Here is a 15,069-nt window from a genome sequence, read left to right as displayed (position 1 = left end):
GAATGAATTTATCCGAATGTCCTGAGAGTTTGCGCTTTTCAAAAAACATGTCTCCATTAGCTGACTTGAAGAATATTTCAATCGTGTTCGATGGTGATGTGGCGTCGAAATTGAGCCGAGTGCGTCGGACTGTACGGAGAAGTACGAGACGGCAAACCCAAAGGGCTATAATATCTAGGTGAGGAGACCTTTTCGTAAAGAATTTCTTATCTAGCTAGAGGCACGGAGTTTCTCCCTCCAATCGGCAAATGTAGGATGATAAGTTTGGTGTTGGCATAATTAAGACAGAACTGTGCCTCAGCCGCACCCGTTACTCTGCAGGGGAAGGCAACCGTTTGCCTTCCGTGCTTGCCTTCGAAGCTCCCTGTCTCCTCACTCGGGAGAGCAGGAATATTTTCTGGGAAGGTGATCCTTCACTTAGGGCGAGCATGAGCAGACAGGGAATTATGTATTCCAAAACCCCGGCAGAAAAGTTGCACCAGACCTCTGGTTCTTGCGAACTGAGGTCTTTATACAAATTCACAAGATGACAGAAACATGACAGGAAAATGTTTCAAGATTATTAGTTCCCTGCATGCGATACAATATCGTGCATTGCAAATGGATGTCATATTTCACCCCTCCCTAATCTGTATTCTCGAAGGGTCTAGATAGCCCTCCGTCTCATCGTTCGCTCCTTTCCCATATTCCAAGCTGTTTTGAGACATACTTTGAAACCTTACTCCCGCTCGATAGTATCCGCGCCGTATTTATAAAACATAGCGGGCACTTTTGTGGAAGGCATGGGGCTTTTCTCGGCTTCCTCCAAAGGTATCGCATGGCGGGTCTTGACTAGAACGACGACTTTAAATAGAGGCATAGGGATAAAAAGAGTTTGCACGTACTGTTTGAGGCTATTGGTGCACCAACAGCAAGGGGCAGGAGAGCTACAAACCAGTATCGCAGCTGCATTTTGCGTGCTCGTGATTCGTCTGAGTGTTGCTCTTTGGGGTATGTACAGATTAGAAGGGAGTCGACGATTAAGCTGAGTATTAAATAGAGGCAACTCGACATAACAATATTTTCGCCCCCAGAATAGGCCCTGCAGTTTTTTAAATTAAACAAGGATGTCGGGACCCCTCTTAGAAAGCGAATTATTGATATCGTGTAGATACCCTGGTAGAATGTGGTATTCCAACACTGCCCACTCATGCCTTCGCTTTCTTAATTTAGCGGACATCCTTCCAGAAGACGTCTTGCATTAGCGCGTGAAAGGAATACCTCCTCGCTCTATCCCACTCCCGCACCATTCCAGTTTCTCTGCATGACATATAGCCCACATTCTTACTCAATCCGCATTATGAATCTCCAGTGAAGCTTCCATCCGCCATACCTACGATATGAACTCATATTTTCAGGTTCCAGTAGATGATTCGTTTGATTTAACTCCCACAAGCAATTTCGAACACCTCATTGACGAAAATAACACTCAACTTAATGAAGCACCACGTCCGCAGCGTCAGTGCTTCAAGAGCGGTTTACCGTGGGTGACCCATCTAATTCTGTTTTCTTTCTCTGCGTCGTTTCTTATATCCGGCCTCTATATCCGATCTCGACATAGCCAGCCATGTTTGGATAGTTGGTGTAAGTGCTGAAGCTTCTCAAAACAACTCTATAGAATTGACCAACATCGATTTTGACCAAAGCTCTGATCATGGGTTATCATCCGCCAAGTCGTATCATTCGATTCAACGGTACCTTTGATCGTTCCTCAATTTTCAAAGGCCCTCCTTCAGAAGCTGTAGACAAGGCTTGGGCTCGAATTCTTCCAAGTATGAACCCCGAATCTTGGTTGCGTGCATATAGAAACTGACATGCGTAATAGTGGGAGTGATGCGCATTTCTGAAGATGTGTTTCAAAAGTTAAACGCGTCTAGATTTGCAGCCGTAGCACCACTGGATGTTGGCGGTGGTCGGCTTGCGATGTTTGAAGCCATCCATCTGATTCATTGCGTGGTAAGTCGCCATCTGACAGGAGTCGAACTTTCACTGAAGTGTCTGTAGAAAAGCCTTTGGATGGCAACGTACCCAGACTACTACACCGAAGACTCCACGTACTCTAGACAACACCCCGATGAATGGCGAGACCATATCGACCACTGTGCAGACATCCTTCGACAAAAACTCATGTGTGATGCGGACGCAAATCTGATAACATACAATTGGCTAAAAGGTCACTATATCCCGCACCCAAACTTCAACGTGCAGCACCAGTGTCGCGACTATGATCGGTTGTTGGAGGTGGCAGCTGAACATAGAATTGATGGGAGCATCTTTCCTAGTGGGTGGATATTGAGACCGACGGACAGGCCTGTGATTGAGTTCGATGAACCGCCTTTCGATCCCATGGCAGATAGCTGAATGGCACCGCCTTTAGAACCTCTGTAGGTGGAGACAAACCTACTGGGAAAAGTTCTTCACCTTCAACGTTGGATTTAGATTGTTCAGATTGTGAAGGTGCAAAAAAGTATTACATAAGTCGAGCTCGGGACGTATATGGCACTATTAAAACGGCTTTATCTTGGCAGGTTCCCGCTTTCGCGGATTGTGGAGTGGAAAGAAGCTTTTGGGCGTTCATGAGTGGCTGGAGCTTGAGTCGCCACCCACACAAGATGAAGGGGCTTGGACATGTTAGACGCACAGTATTGTGCTGATTATATACCAAGTAAAGGCAGCATGTGGCTTTGCGCAGACTAACTGCCAGAAGCGATGTGTGGCAGACCCATGCTGAACCTTGAGTTCGGCTGAGATCTGACCTTGTATACGTGTGTTTGGCCCGCTTCTGGCCGATATGAAAACTAGCAATTCGGTGTTATGAATAGGCCTACATTTACACTGCCGTAGAGGCAGCGGCGGTCGAGAAAGAAGGCAAACTTCAGCACATATTACGGCACAGCGCCGTAGTCCATTATCTAAAATATCTTCAGCGCATACTTCCCTATCAAAAACATTGGTTCTTGGCATAGTTACTAAAAGAGAAGCCTCGACCGCAAACAAATTTACCCAGTTTTTTGTTTAATATATGTTGCGGCTGATCATTGGTCAGAGTTTAGATGATCACGTCGTGGAACGTTGGATATGTTCGGACGCCGATGTCCATATGGATAGATTGCCACGTTTGTTGGTGTAGGTCGAAGGATAAGCGTCCACAAAATCGCTCACGGACTTGATGCATGCGATTATAGATTAAATTGCGCGCCATGCAGAGATGTTGATCTTCCAGAAACACCTGGGGATTATCTAAGGCAGGATGCATGCTCATAAGTGCTAATCGTGCTACAATGTGCGCTACGCTCTCATTGCTGCTATATTTGTTGTGTAACAACAGGACTTTAAAAACTAGGCAATATTAATCTGAATATTATAGTTAAAGTACAGAGTAGTTCATATACAATATAATATCTTCTTAGGACTTGCTTAATTACAAGTTACTGTAAGATTTAAATACCTGTAATTTTCGTATACCCGCACTATACTGCACACTGCTAGAAGATATAGCACTTAGGTGATTACTTCTTAGTGTCACGATATGCGTGCTCAAGCAACAAACAAGAGGTGGCTAGTAGCTACTCCCTTCTCCATCCCAGCCAACAGATCTTAGTCACTGATACAACGCGAAGCTGCTACGCCTCTGTGGCAAGGTGAGATATCGTAATTAAAATTACCTAGGATTCATCCTGACCTCACGTGATAGTCATCCGGCGAGATCAGACTACCCACATCCCTTTTGAGCACTCTTTCGGAGAGAGGACAATACATCACGGTTTGCGTGGGTCGATGCTTAGAATATTCTTTCAGTGAATGGCGGTTTACTTCCTCGGGAAAGAGAAAATTAAACAGCCAAAAATATTTGAGCATTTAACTCGTGAAGTGGTTGGGGAACCTTCCCTGCATGTTTCTGATATATTTTGCGCTCCGAATGTTAGAACTCCGGCGTGTATCAATTGCTCATCTAACTTCTAAGTTGATCCTAGAACACTTCGGAACCTTGGGGTAACAGAAGCTTTAGGAGTTTGCCATAGGGTATGTGCGAAGCTAGGAGGAGCACCAGAGGTATGAGGAACCGGATTGATTGCCAAAAGAGGGCGACTACGGGTTTATATAGAACTATGTGAACCCGTCATGTGACTTAAGGCCAGAAATAGTTCTAGGCCGCAGCATGTGGCATAGCTAAGGCAGCAGTGGGTCAAAGTAGTGTAGGTGACTAGAGCTTGGAGAGCTCCGTTACTGCAAGCAGTATGGGCCTTTGATTTCTAATAAAGTCATGTGACTTGGCCGTTAAATGACCTTGGAAGATAAGAAGTCCCGTATTAAGAGCATCCGTGCTATTTCCTTCCAAAAGTAAGCCGCAGGCAACATGCAAGGCTCATCACGCAACGGCTATACAAAACTCCTGCTTGTTTAGGGAAAGTACAGCAAACACGAGCAACAACAAAGCGGTAGGCCAGATCATGAACGGTGGATACAAACATTATCATTAAGAGACGGAAATTAAGAACAACGGGGAAAGCAATTACGGGAAGTTAGGGATAGAGGTCATTGCTGACTGGGGACCACAAAAGAGAACGGGTAAAAACACCACCAGCCCAAGACCCATCGCCACGAACCAATCAAGCTTTGACAGGTATAATCTAAGCTTCTCGAAACACTAGACACCAGGTGGCCACCTCACGGCGTCTCCCCCTCACGCTTTATCGGCTTCCTGAATCGGTGGTAGGTCATTTGATTTGGTTCCTTGCCGAGTTGCAGGATCTTGAGTCGTGGGTTGTTGAGCTGGCGGAGCAGGTTCTTGAGGCTGCATACTCGGCTCGGGCGGTGCCACATCTTTTTGGGCTGGGGTGGGATTTTGCTCGGGATTGGTAGGATCTTGGGCTGGCATCGTACTGCGGCGAGGCTCTGGTTGCTGCGCCGTCTTGTTCAAGACGGCCGGGGGTTCATTTTCGGTGTCATCGTCGTCTGTGGGTAGTTGCTTCTGGGCTTCGGCGTCGCGCTTCTCATGCTTCCTGTGCCTGCGGAGGCACCAGTACCTGCATTCTGCGTTAGGAGAATTTGATCGGAGAATGCAAGGGGAACAGTATTGACAAAAGTCCTCCTAAGAGTGTGGCAACGAGAAGACTGCGTCTATATTAGCAGGAGATATCTTGCGGATGATGGAACACAACTTACGACAGTATAGCGAGCGTGATGGGATCACCGATGGATGACTTATTATCGGCGTGTGGGTCGACGATTTCAACCAGCAATGGATCGGGCGTAATGGTGGCGGTAAAGGTTGTAGGGATGGAGTAGGTCGAGGTAAAGGTGGTTGAAGGTGAAGAGACTGTGGTGCTTCCGAAGAAGGTTGTCGAAATCGTCTGCACGATGGGAGAAGCGATAACCATTGTGATTGATTTAGACTTGAACGCGAGTGATGCTAAGTTGTGATGTCGCGTGTATGAATGGAGTTGTTTGATGTTTGGTGGAAGAAAGATAGCGAGCGAGCGGGTGCGGGACGCCTTTTGTTATGGCCACACCGAGACCCAGAGTGAATGAGGCCACTTCCTATTCCAAGATGGAGATCGCACTGTAGCAAAACCAGAAGTGGCTGTTCGGGAGTGGAAGTCGATGCTGATGGGAAGACAGGTGCTGCCGCGTTATAAGAGGGCAGGAAAGAACCAATGTCCCAAGATGACTTCCTCAGCATCCTCGAAAACATAGCTCCTCACAGTGCACAGCCATAGTGTTACCGAACACAGGTATATCGGTGAAATTACGGTGCGGCTATATATGCTCATCAAATCCTCTTGCATGCACCTTCATCAGGAGGTTAGCTACCAGCTTTCAAAGCCAAGTAGTCCAGCTTCCGGCGCTCCTTCCTCTTTTTCAGTTTCCACACCCATATTCCACCGATAACTCAAGTATCGAAGAACGGAAACGCGGAATTGTGCCCGAACACCTAGCTATGATATTTCCAAGTGTCCTCCTTGTTGAGATGTGTGCTTTGATACTCGATTGTCTAAGGAAGAGCATACAAAGAGGAGAATACTATTACTGGAAAAACAAACACTATTACCAACAGGCATGGATCTGACGTCATGAATACGTTAAGAGATAGAGGATACAGTACGAGGGAAGTCCTTCTGAGGAGCAAAGGTCGTATATGCAGACAGGCACTCGGGGTGTGTAAGTTGTCCTTGCCAGTCTATCAGTGGAACTCCCAATTTGGAATTATCCTAATCAGCTTAGTACTAGGAAATGCGGATTTCCAGATACTAAAGCCTGTAGCAGGGTTGGAATTAATTTAAGAATGGGCTTCCTAACTCGCTGCAGGGTTCTCCCATCCACCTAAGCTCTGTGACCTGTGGCGGCGGCAGTGGTCCTGGGCCATCGCATTCCTGCCCTTGCAATGCTCTACAGAAGTTCCCCTCGCCTAGTCAAAGGCGTACCCTCAAAGAAGGTTTAGAGTGGCTTGGACGAGATGAATGGAAAGGCCAAAATAAATCCTGGTGGAAGAAGGTGTTATCGGTGTGTGGCATTTGTTGCGAATGCAGAGTTGAGGATAGGTGATCTCAATTTGGTGACAGGATCCAAAGTGAAATAAGAATGAGCCAGTCCCTACAAACGACTAGTACAGCACATGGATGTAGCTTCATGTTCGATAGCATATGAGGGTGTGGTGCACGTGACAGTGTTGCACTGAAGCGCCTATCTTCACCGTTGGTTATTATATTCTACAGTATAGAGGACGGAACTATAGGAAAATGTGTAAAGAGACTAAAGTCATTGCCTTGCTGCTAAAGGTTGAAAGGCTGAGTCCTTGATATGATTAAGACGCAATATCTTAGTAAGTTAGCCTTCTCGCTTATCTTGATCCATCTTCAGCTCCTTGCATCAACTTTGGCTTTGAGCAAAGTATGTTCTCGCTCGTGGTTTGACCCTTCTTTAGCTTTAAAAATTATATATATCAAATCCTCTAGTAGGAGAAAGAGAATTTTAGGGAGAGGGACATCATCACAACTCAAAACCTTACCCCAGCAACCTCCCAAAGCTCCAGAAAACAGAGGGCCGTGCACATTCACCCCGCTTCACGTGACACAATGGCCAACCCACCCTTAAAAACATCCCCCATTCTCATCGTCGGTGCCGGCGTCTTTGGCTTATCAACAGCACTCTATTTGCATAGATCCGGATATTCGAATGTGACAATCTTCGACCGTCAACCCTATTTCCGCAATGCCTACTCAACCTTAGATGGCGCAGACGCAGCGAGCGCCGACATAAACAAGGTCATGAGACTATCATACGGGAAAGAACTTCTCTACCAGAAACTGGCATTCGAAGCCATTGATATCTGGAATGAGTGGAATCAGTCGATCGCAAAGTCAAAGCAAGAAGACCTACCGAGAGGCATTGAGCAGGGGGACAAAATATGGAACAACTGTGGCTTTCTTCGACTGAGCAAGGACGGAAAGATAAGCCAGTTTGAAGAAGATACATTGGAGAGCCTAGAGAGAGAAGGGCTGCGCGATACACAATATGTGATCGGGGATGCCAATGACGAAAAGCGAGCACGTCAGTTTGGATTGCAGAGAAGGTTTGATCCCATGGACTTACGAGCAAGGGAAGGGGCATTGGTAGGCGTCTACGATACACTAGGTGGTTTCGTGAACGCGAGCAAAGCTTGCACCTGGGTGTTGCATTTGCTATCCAAAACCAGCGTGAAGTTGATCCTTGGGGGCGACAACGGTAGCGTCACCGGCTTCATTCGAACAGCACAAGGCAAAACAGTCGGTATCAACACTGCCGATGGAATCTCTCACTACGGGGAATTAGTCTTGGTGGCAGCTGGACCTTGGACGCCAACATTACTCCCCCATGTTGCAAATATGTTAGAAGCCACGGCTGGGAGTGTGGCATACATACAACTACCGCCAAAAGAGGAAACACCGGACCTTTGGACGAAATATGCCCCCGAAAATATGGCGGTTTACTCTTGGGGCGGCTGGGGCAAGGGTAGTGGTCTCGGTGGATTCCCACGAAGCGAGAGTGGTGTTATGAAGATTGGATATCGAGGAACTAAATATACCAACTACATGATGGTGGTGGATGAACGGGCGGGTAAGGTTCGAAGCGTCAGCCAACCGGTAACCGCATCCTGGCCAGAGAAGCGAGAGGAACAAATAACGAAGCAAGCCGTTGATGCCATAAAAGGTATGGTCTGCGACTTGTTCCCCGATTTGAAGTCATTTGGAATCTCCAGTGTAAGGAACTGTTGGTATACCGACAGCCTAGACAATAATTTTGTTATGGATAGGGACCCAGAGGACGAGGGTTTGATGGTCTGTTCTGGAGGCTCTGGACATGCATTTAAATTCTTGCCAATCCTGGGACGCGAGGCCGTGAGGATTATCGAGGAGCCAACTACGAAGAACGAATATGGGAATTTATGGAGATGGCGGACTATATTCGATGATCTTAAGAATGGGTTGGAGGAAGGCGAGACCGGGCCGAGAGTTTGGGCAAAGCAGAGAATGGCTTCGAAAAAAGACTGGGAATTCCAAGAAAGGGTTAATTTATAGTTACATATGTTAGGTTCGAATCCCGGACGATGAGTATTGAAGTTTGTTACCAACACTTGTTTTACGCATGACGCAACGTTTTGAAACAGTACAAATAGGACCATACAAGTCTTCAAAGTTCATTCTTCGTGTCCACCTAAAGCCGCTAAACACACCCTTCATCCATATTTTTCTTCATTCCTTTCCCAACTTTCTTTAAACCCCCATGTTGATCTTGATCGTCTTCGCCTGCAGATACGACATCAGCCCCTCCTTACCCAACTCCCTTCCGTTACCACTCTGTTTATATCCACCAAATGGCGTGTTGTTATCCGGAAGGAAGGGAGAGTTAATGGCAATCGTTCCTGCTTTAATCTTGGAGGCAACACGGAGGGCGCGGGATGTGCTTCCAGTGTAGATACAAGCTGTTCAATGTCAGTCAGGAAACTCCCTATGTCCATTGTCTAGTTGAGGAACAAAAACTTGCCAGAGAGACCATAAGAGGTATCATTTGCCAACTTAATTGCCTCCTCTTCCGTCTCGAACGTCAACACCGTCAAAACCGGCCCGAAAACCTCCTCCTTATAGATCTGGCTTTCCTTCCCAGGATTCAAGAAAATGGTCGGTTGTACGAATGCGCCCTTATCACTCTGTCTTTCTCCGCCCACAATCAACTTCGCCTCTGTCTTACCAGTCTCGATGAACCCGAGTACTCGCTCCATTTGCTTGCTATCTGCGAGCGGACCAAGCATGGTAGTGGGCTCGGACGGATCGCCCATAATGCCTTGAGCACCTTGGAAACGGGCTTTGAGTCCTTCGATGAATTTGTCGGCAATGGAGGTGTGTACAAAGAGACGCGAGGCAGCAATGCAAGCCTGGCCGGAGTTGAAAAGGAAGCCCTGGGAATTTCTGGAAATTGTCAGCCGACGAAACTCTCAGAAGGGAGGAAGATAAACTCACCCAGTCAGAGCGTTCTCAATGTCAGCATCTTCAAAGACAAGGGATGGGGATTTGCCGCCGAGCTCGAGGGTGACTTTCTTCAGGTTACTCTTGTTGGCTGCATCTACGACTTTGCGACCGGAGGCTCCAGACCCAGTGAATGAGATTTTATCGATGTCCATATGAGAAGCCAACAGTGCTCCGGTTTTTCCATCCCCAGAGAGGATGTTGACGACGCCAGATGGGAATCCAGCTTCCTTGAACAGCCTCGCAAGAACCAAGATGCTAAATGGCGACTTCTCCGATCCCTTGAAGACAAAAGTGTTACCTGCTGCAAGCGCTGGGGCCATTTTCCATGCCATAGTCCTACCTCACCGTCAGCATCTACTCACCAGCCACACCCACCCATGGCACTATGGACGGAAGCTCGAAAGCTCACAAAATCGTAACATTCCACGGCCCAATTCCCGCACAAACTCCAAACGGCTCATACTGCGTCATCCTCCACGCGCCATCTTCCTGTGGAAACGTCTGTCCCTCAACCTTATCTGCCCAGCCTGCATAATACCTCCAAGTCGCGGCGCACGCCGGCACGATGAAGTTCTGCATGATTGCGGACGGCTGGCCCATGGCTTTGACTTCGGCCTTGCTTATTTCCTCGGCATTGGGGACGAGTAGATCGGCGAATTTCAACATGCATGCTGCGCGCTGGGCGCCGGTGTAAGTGCTCCACGGTCCGGTTTCGAAGGCCATGCGGGCGGCGGATACGGCGGCGTCGACTTCAGTTTCACGAGCGAGGTTGATATTGCCGACCAGTGTATCGGTCGCGGGGTTGTATACAGAATATTCATCTGAAGGCGAACCCGTGAGAAACTGTGATTGTTGGTTAGTGGGAGGGAATTGAGGGGAACTGAGGGGTGTTGAGGTATGGAATGTACCTCATCATTGATGAAGTGGAAGTAAGAATCCATCTTGATGTCGAGCTAGGCGTAATGTAAATAATTTTGATTTGCTTGGTGGAAGGAAGTATGTCTAAATGATCGATAGGATATAGACGAAACGAGTTCGACGCCGATCTTTATACCCCAAGCTTCTTTCCCGTTCCGGAAGCTTCCTAGTTACACAAGCATCCTCCTTGTCCCTCAATTTGTGACCCAGTTAATCCCAGCGCAGCGCTTTCCTTTTTTACCCTACAAGCCCCGGTTACATATTGTGTCGTTGGCGAATACTAATTTGTCACGTTTCAACCACGTACCGTCGAGAATTTTATTCGTACAGTACAGCGTCCCCCGTCATCTCCATGCCTGCTCCAGAAGTCCGGAGGTTGAGAAAAGATTCGGATTGCTCCAATGGTACCACATCGTCCGGCTCAATTCCAGCTCACCCACATAGCGTGCGGAATTCCGCCATCATCATCACCTTCTTGTACCACTACCTCCTAAATCCACCGTATAGCAGAGAAGCCCTAACTCGGAAAAAAATGCATGAGAAAGATCCTTGTCGCTTACTCACCCCACCAAGTCTGACCTGCATGGGCACGGTATCGTACGAGAAGTTAAGTCTATTTAGGCGTCAGCAAAAGGACTTGAGAGTGATTATTGATCGTGCCGAGGCTCCGCTAAAGTTTGATTTGAAGAGATGGGGCTACTATTACTGAGAGTGGAAAGGTACCGTGATTCTATTAGGGTAGGCTCCTGAGTATTTCTGGGCTTGATGACTACAGCGTTTAGGCGAACGTCTACTCCGCAGAGTTATGGATTAGAAACTAGCTAACGCGTTACGTAATGGGTTTTGCCATACATGCTGTGCGTGAATCATATTGCAGAACCAGAGCTTGGCTGGACGACGTGTGGGTATGTTCAGTACTGATTAGTTTCAGATGTATGCCTCCTGTTCGGCCGTAAATATAGAAAGCCCTACTCATTCCATGCACCTTCAAATTTGGCTTTTCAATGGAGAGTAACAGGGCGGAAATTTACGCAAAGATTTCCAAAGGCGACAACCAAATGCTACCCGCCATTCCTCAGTATCTCGGTTAATTGCTGTCTATGCTACGCTTTCGGAATCCCGGAATCCATGTCCGAAGCCAAATGCCTGAGGCCGCTAACATTCGCCAACTCTCCATAGCTCTAATACATTGGACGTCCCTAAATGGAGAATAGTCTCATCTTCTAAGAATAAGCTCCAAACTAGAAGTATTTCAAGCTAGATTCAAGTATGAATCATCAAGTCCTTCAAATTGCATATTCATTAATCAGCCCTGGGGGGCTGTAAGTCTCTCAAACCAGCTATCATATGCTACCAATCCAGAGAACCTACCCGCGATTCCACGTCTTCCATTCTCTTCACTACTTCCCCCGATACGCTTATCCCATTTCTTTCAGCCCGGAATATCCCCGACATTTTAGCTAGGGTTCCCGTAAAGCTTGGGAATAGGTAGGTAATAGTAAGTAATACAGATCCCGGGGTTCCCTTTTCGGGTTTAGTGCAGTCCCTCATTAATCCATATCAGGCATCACCATCCGCCCCATCAACCCGCTGCTTTTAACGTCTATAGAATATGCCCAGTTTTGGACTTTATAGGACATAGGCGTCCTAGTACTGGTGCCTGACTTGGGCCCAAGGAACCTTAGGGTCTCTAGAACAACTTCCTAGCGCACGTGAACGTTTTAGAACAATCGCCCTAGCAGAATTAGCGTCCTAAGGAAATTATCCTAGGAAAGATGTCCTAGAAAAATTAATATACTAGAACAATCGTCCCAGGAAAATGAACGTCCTGGGAAATTTCCCATCAAGCCTTTCATAAATCTGTGATGTTATGCTTAAGACTACACAATATTAAAACGTGGGCGCATCTTAACCGTTCCTCTCTTTGTACTACTTTGCATACAGTAAATATAGTCCCCTAACGAACGGGCAGTCCTTCTCCATTTATTCTAGTACTTACCTTGCGATATGCATGCCTGCTTCCTCGAGACCGCTCACTACCTTCCTTAATGTCAGTATCCATCTTACGGGCGCCAACTTCCCCATAATCCGTATTCAATTTCCTTAATACCAGTGACCTCACCCCTACATTCCAATACTAGTTAGCACCGTCCTAGTTTAGCTCCATGCTCCTTCAAAAACAGATACCAGCTTCCTTTAGCACCCTACTAGCCTACCTTAACGCCAGTCCTCCCCCCTATTCATCTCCGCAAATTTCGTGATGCATATCCTCGCTTCCTCGAGAGCTCCCCATCCCTTCCTCAATTCTAGGAAGCGAGCTACGAAGTGCTGTAAGACAAAATCGTAATGTAAACCTCTATGATACCACCTTCCTTCGAGCTGGTTGCCGTCCTAGCAAGCGACTCTAAATCTAGTGTCTCTCTAGAATTTAAAGGCGGCTCTTTATTCTCACATTTCCTTCCCTCTTCACTCCATGGCCCTGTCGCCTGTGAGCCACTTGCCCCTAGCTTTCCAGCCTACCTTTCATCCAAAGATCTCGTGTCCTCCATTGGATATGCCATCCACAACCATGGGACCCACTACTTCCTTTAACACGTTGGACCTGCTGACATGCTTCCGCAGTCCACTACCATGTTGCCTTAGACCTCGGACTCATTACCATCCACCAAAAACCCTATCACGGACAAGCACACAAGAGACACTTGGGCTTTGCAATGTTAGGATGGAGGATGGGAGCATGGACTCTGAAGACGATTATCACCACCGGTCTTGAAGTGAAGTGACCCGAGATCGAAGGATCTCTGAGGGCTGTCCCAATTACGAAGACCACGATCCACGGTGATGCTCAGCTATGCTGTCTTCTTGCTTTTCTTTACAAGATCTGCCTTGACATAGGCCTCAGATCGAATTTGAGCATAGACTTCGAAGACGATTATCATCACTGGCCTTGAAGGCAAGTGATCCGAGATCGAAGGATTTGCGAGGGCTGTTCTAATAAGAACGACTCTTCTGCCCCTTCCAGCGACTGAAGATCAAGCGTCAGATGGCGGAGGTTAATGGGCGAGCTCTCGGGCGAGCGAAGGGGCAATGGTTGAGACAGGGCAGTGTGCGAGGCAGCCATGGCGGGTAAATGGAGCCTATTAATGCTCAGTTCTACCATCTTCTAGCTTGCTTGTCTTACAGGATCTGTCTGCATTTTTAAAACAATAGACTGCACGTGGATAGAGTAAAAGACTTAGAAAGAGATTTAAGTGTCTTTATAAAACTTTCAGCTAATCAGAGCGCTAGATATCACCCTAAACGTTCCCACAGGCCCACCGCTCGCCACGGCCCTCCTACTCCTCCGAAATTGCCATACAAACTTCCTAAAAGGGTAATACAGTCCGTACTACGTACCGTACCTAGAGCATCATTAAACGTACGGTACGGCTCACTTTGTACGGACCGTAGTACAGCCCGTCCGAAGCCTTGATTACAGTGCAACATGGGCAAATTCAAAAATAGATGAGGACCCTTTCATTTAACGTAGGTCGAAGGCCATTCATGACTGAGAAATGGTTATGTGGGAACTCGCCCGAGCGATTGAAGAAAGGTGACGAAGCTGTAATATTCTTCGGTGGCGCAGTCCCATACGCTCTTAGGTTGAAGGATTCTGGGAAACTGGTCCTTCTTGGCAATGCTTACGTTCATGGTGTAATGGACGGTGGGCTTATGGAGGGGAATCCCACTACTGAGGTATTTGAGCTCGTTTAATGGGACAAGAAAGCTCTGGGGTAGTATTATTAGAACTATCAATGCCCTACGCAGACGTCTAGTCAATCTTGCTTGGTTCTTCATACATCATTCTCAAAGCAGAAGCACGATAAACTTCCCGTTAAAGTGTAACAACTCTTTAGCTCTTACGGAGCATTAAAAGTCTTATAGGAAAGTGAAGGTGGGGGAGTGGAAGAGTGGAGCCGTCACCTGATTGCAAATTCGCGGAAGCCTGGTACGCAGGCAGTTAGCGGCATTGCTCTCAGCAAGTATTTAAGCACGAATGTTGGAATGGCTTTACACATATCATTTAATGCACTATTAGTTTTTCAAATATTTCGAAGCGTAGGAATCTCTGGGATATATTATGAGCTCAATTTGAAGATCGCCTCGTCCATAGTTAGTATGTCACATGAAAAGCCATACCACCCAGCGTATCGCAAGGTGAGCTGAGAGGAGCTGATGGATCTGATGGAGGGCATATATAGAGAGAAGCAAGCAGACAATTCGGTATTGAGAGACGACTTAGGTATATTGAGGTGTGGTGTAAGGTTTCTAGAGGTCGAGAGAGCTCAGAGGTAGATATATAGTAGCTAAAAGAGCGCTAGTCCTAAATAGGAAAAGGGTAAGAGGTGAAGAACCCACATTCGCCCTAACAAGGGGTCACGTGAGCTAATGTCACGTGCGATACAGCCTCTTCGGCCTAGGCTGAAGAAAGTTTTCACCATCTACTATCAGTCTGCTTCTCTCTCCCACCAAATTTAATTAGAAGACACCTTTCTATAGACTTCCGCTGAATAAATTTGGCAGACATGCTTTGCGAAAAGTGCTCCAACATCCACCACCAGCATCA

At 47.1% G+C, this 15,069-nt stretch overlaps 8 protein-coding genes across 8 annotated transcripts; 4 read left to right on the top strand and 4 right to left on the bottom strand.

Moving 5' to 3' along the window:
* Positions 1 to 1,693: 1,693 nt before the first annotated feature.
* Positions 1,694 to 2,400, top strand: BDR25DRAFT_325024 (uncharacterized protein; the record flags this gene model as incomplete). The annotated part of the gene is made up of 3 exons (XM_033692191.1): positions 1,694 to 1,811; positions 1,865 to 1,995; positions 2,044 to 2,400. The coding sequence occupies 3 exons, from the start codon at positions 1,694 to 1,696 to the stop codon at positions 2,398 to 2,400; spliced, it is 606 nt and encodes a 201-aa protein (XP_033548070.1).
* Positions 2,401 to 2,439: 39 nt separating this feature from the next.
* On the bottom strand, positions 2,440 to 3,301 carry BDR25DRAFT_354484 (uncharacterized protein; the record flags this gene model as incomplete). The annotated part of the gene is made up of 5 exons (XM_033695324.1): positions 2,440 to 2,523; positions 2,552 to 2,660; positions 2,702 to 2,972; positions 3,028 to 3,070; positions 3,101 to 3,301. 5 exons carry the CDS (start codon positions 3,299 to 3,301, stop codon positions 2,440 to 2,442), a joined length of 708 nt encoding a protein of 235 aa, XP_033548069.1.
* Positions 3,302 to 3,568: 267 nt separating this feature from the next.
* On the top strand, positions 3,569 to 3,840 carry BDR25DRAFT_354483 (uncharacterized protein; the record flags this gene model as incomplete). The annotated part of the gene is made up of 3 exons (XM_033695323.1): positions 3,569 to 3,601; positions 3,641 to 3,680; positions 3,734 to 3,840. 3 exons carry the CDS (start codon positions 3,569 to 3,571, stop codon positions 3,838 to 3,840), a joined length of 180 nt encoding a protein of 59 aa, XP_033548068.1.
* A 31-nt stretch (positions 3,841 to 3,871) lies between these two features.
* Positions 3,872 to 4,511, bottom strand: BDR25DRAFT_354482 (uncharacterized protein; the record flags this gene model as incomplete). The annotated part of the gene is made up of 5 exons (XM_033695322.1): positions 3,872 to 3,952; positions 4,019 to 4,128; positions 4,157 to 4,209; positions 4,245 to 4,404; positions 4,463 to 4,511. 5 exons carry the CDS (start codon positions 4,509 to 4,511, stop codon positions 3,872 to 3,874), a joined length of 453 nt encoding a protein of 150 aa, XP_033548067.1.
* A 41-nt stretch (positions 4,512 to 4,552) lies between these two features.
* Positions 4,553 to 5,420, bottom strand: BDR25DRAFT_354481 (uncharacterized protein; the record flags this gene model as incomplete). Its single annotated transcript, XM_033695321.1, has 4 exons — positions 4,553 to 4,670; positions 4,728 to 5,066; positions 5,122 to 5,154; positions 5,206 to 5,420. The coding sequence occupies 4 exons, from the start codon at positions 5,418 to 5,420 to the stop codon at positions 4,553 to 4,555; spliced, it is 705 nt and encodes a 234-aa protein (XP_033548066.1).
* Positions 5,421 to 6,959: 1,539 nt separating this feature from the next.
* Positions 6,960 to 9,017, top strand: BDR25DRAFT_367980 (FAD dependent oxidoreductase). The gene has a single exon (XM_033697033.1). The coding sequence runs from the start codon at positions 7,116 to 7,118 to the stop codon at positions 8,595 to 8,597; it is 1,482 nt and encodes a 493-aa protein (XP_033548065.1). The 5' UTR covers positions 6,960 to 7,115; the 3' UTR covers positions 8,598 to 9,017.
* BDR25DRAFT_303310 (aldehyde dehydrogenase) lies at positions 8,586 to 10,552 on the bottom strand. Its single transcript, XM_033689982.1, has 5 exons — positions 10,454 to 10,552; positions 9,955 to 10,388; positions 9,537 to 9,881; positions 9,064 to 9,485; positions 8,586 to 9,001 (listed from the first exon to the last, which is right to left on the bottom strand). Exons 1-5 carry the CDS (start codon positions 10,484 to 10,486, stop codon positions 8,793 to 8,795), a joined length of 1,443 nt encoding a protein of 480 aa, XP_033548064.1. The 5' UTR covers positions 10,487 to 10,552; the 3' UTR covers positions 8,586 to 8,792.
* A 915-nt stretch (positions 10,553 to 11,467) lies between these two features.
* BDR25DRAFT_354478 (uncharacterized protein) lies at positions 11,468 to 12,570 on the top strand (the record flags this gene model as incomplete). The annotated part of the gene is made up of 8 exons (XM_033695320.1): positions 11,468 to 11,541; positions 11,602 to 11,676; positions 11,732 to 11,785; positions 11,826 to 11,951; positions 12,007 to 12,064; positions 12,099 to 12,149; positions 12,279 to 12,325; positions 12,456 to 12,570. 8 exons carry the CDS (start codon positions 11,468 to 11,470, stop codon positions 12,568 to 12,570), a joined length of 600 nt encoding a protein of 199 aa, XP_033548063.1.
* Between the last annotated feature and the right edge of the window lie 2,499 nt (positions 12,571 to 15,069).

Source organism: Lindgomyces ingoldianus (genome assembly GCF_010093535.1).
Source record: "Lindgomyces ingoldianus strain ATCC 200398 unplaced genomic scaffold BDR25scaffold_14, whole genome shotgun sequence".
Taxonomy (NCBI): Eukaryota; Fungi; Ascomycota; class Dothideomycetes; order Pleosporales; family Lindgomycetaceae; genus Lindgomyces; species Lindgomyces ingoldianus.
Note: the sequence above shows the minus strand (reverse complement) of the source record. Positions and strands in the feature narration are given on the sequence as shown.

What these genes read in the sequence shown, in the direction of transcription:
- BDR25DRAFT_367980 (XM_033697033.1), top strand. Translation starts at nt 7,116, where the DNA reads ATGGCCAACCCACCCTTAAAAACATCCCCCATTCTCATCGTCGGTGCC.
- BDR25DRAFT_303310 (XM_033689982.1), bottom strand. Translation starts at nt 10,486, where the DNA reads ATGGATTCTTACTTCCACTTCATCAATGATGAG. An exon ending in TCCACTTCATCAATGATGAG is followed by an intron (nt 10,389 to 10,453) that starts GTACATTCCATA and finishes CAACAATCACAG; the next exon opens with TTTCTCACGGGTTCGCCTTC. An exon ending in ATTGAGAACGCTCTGACTGG is followed by an intron (nt 9,486 to 9,536) that starts GTGAGTTTATCT and finishes GACAATTTCCAG; the next exon opens with AAATTCCCAGGGCTTCCTTT.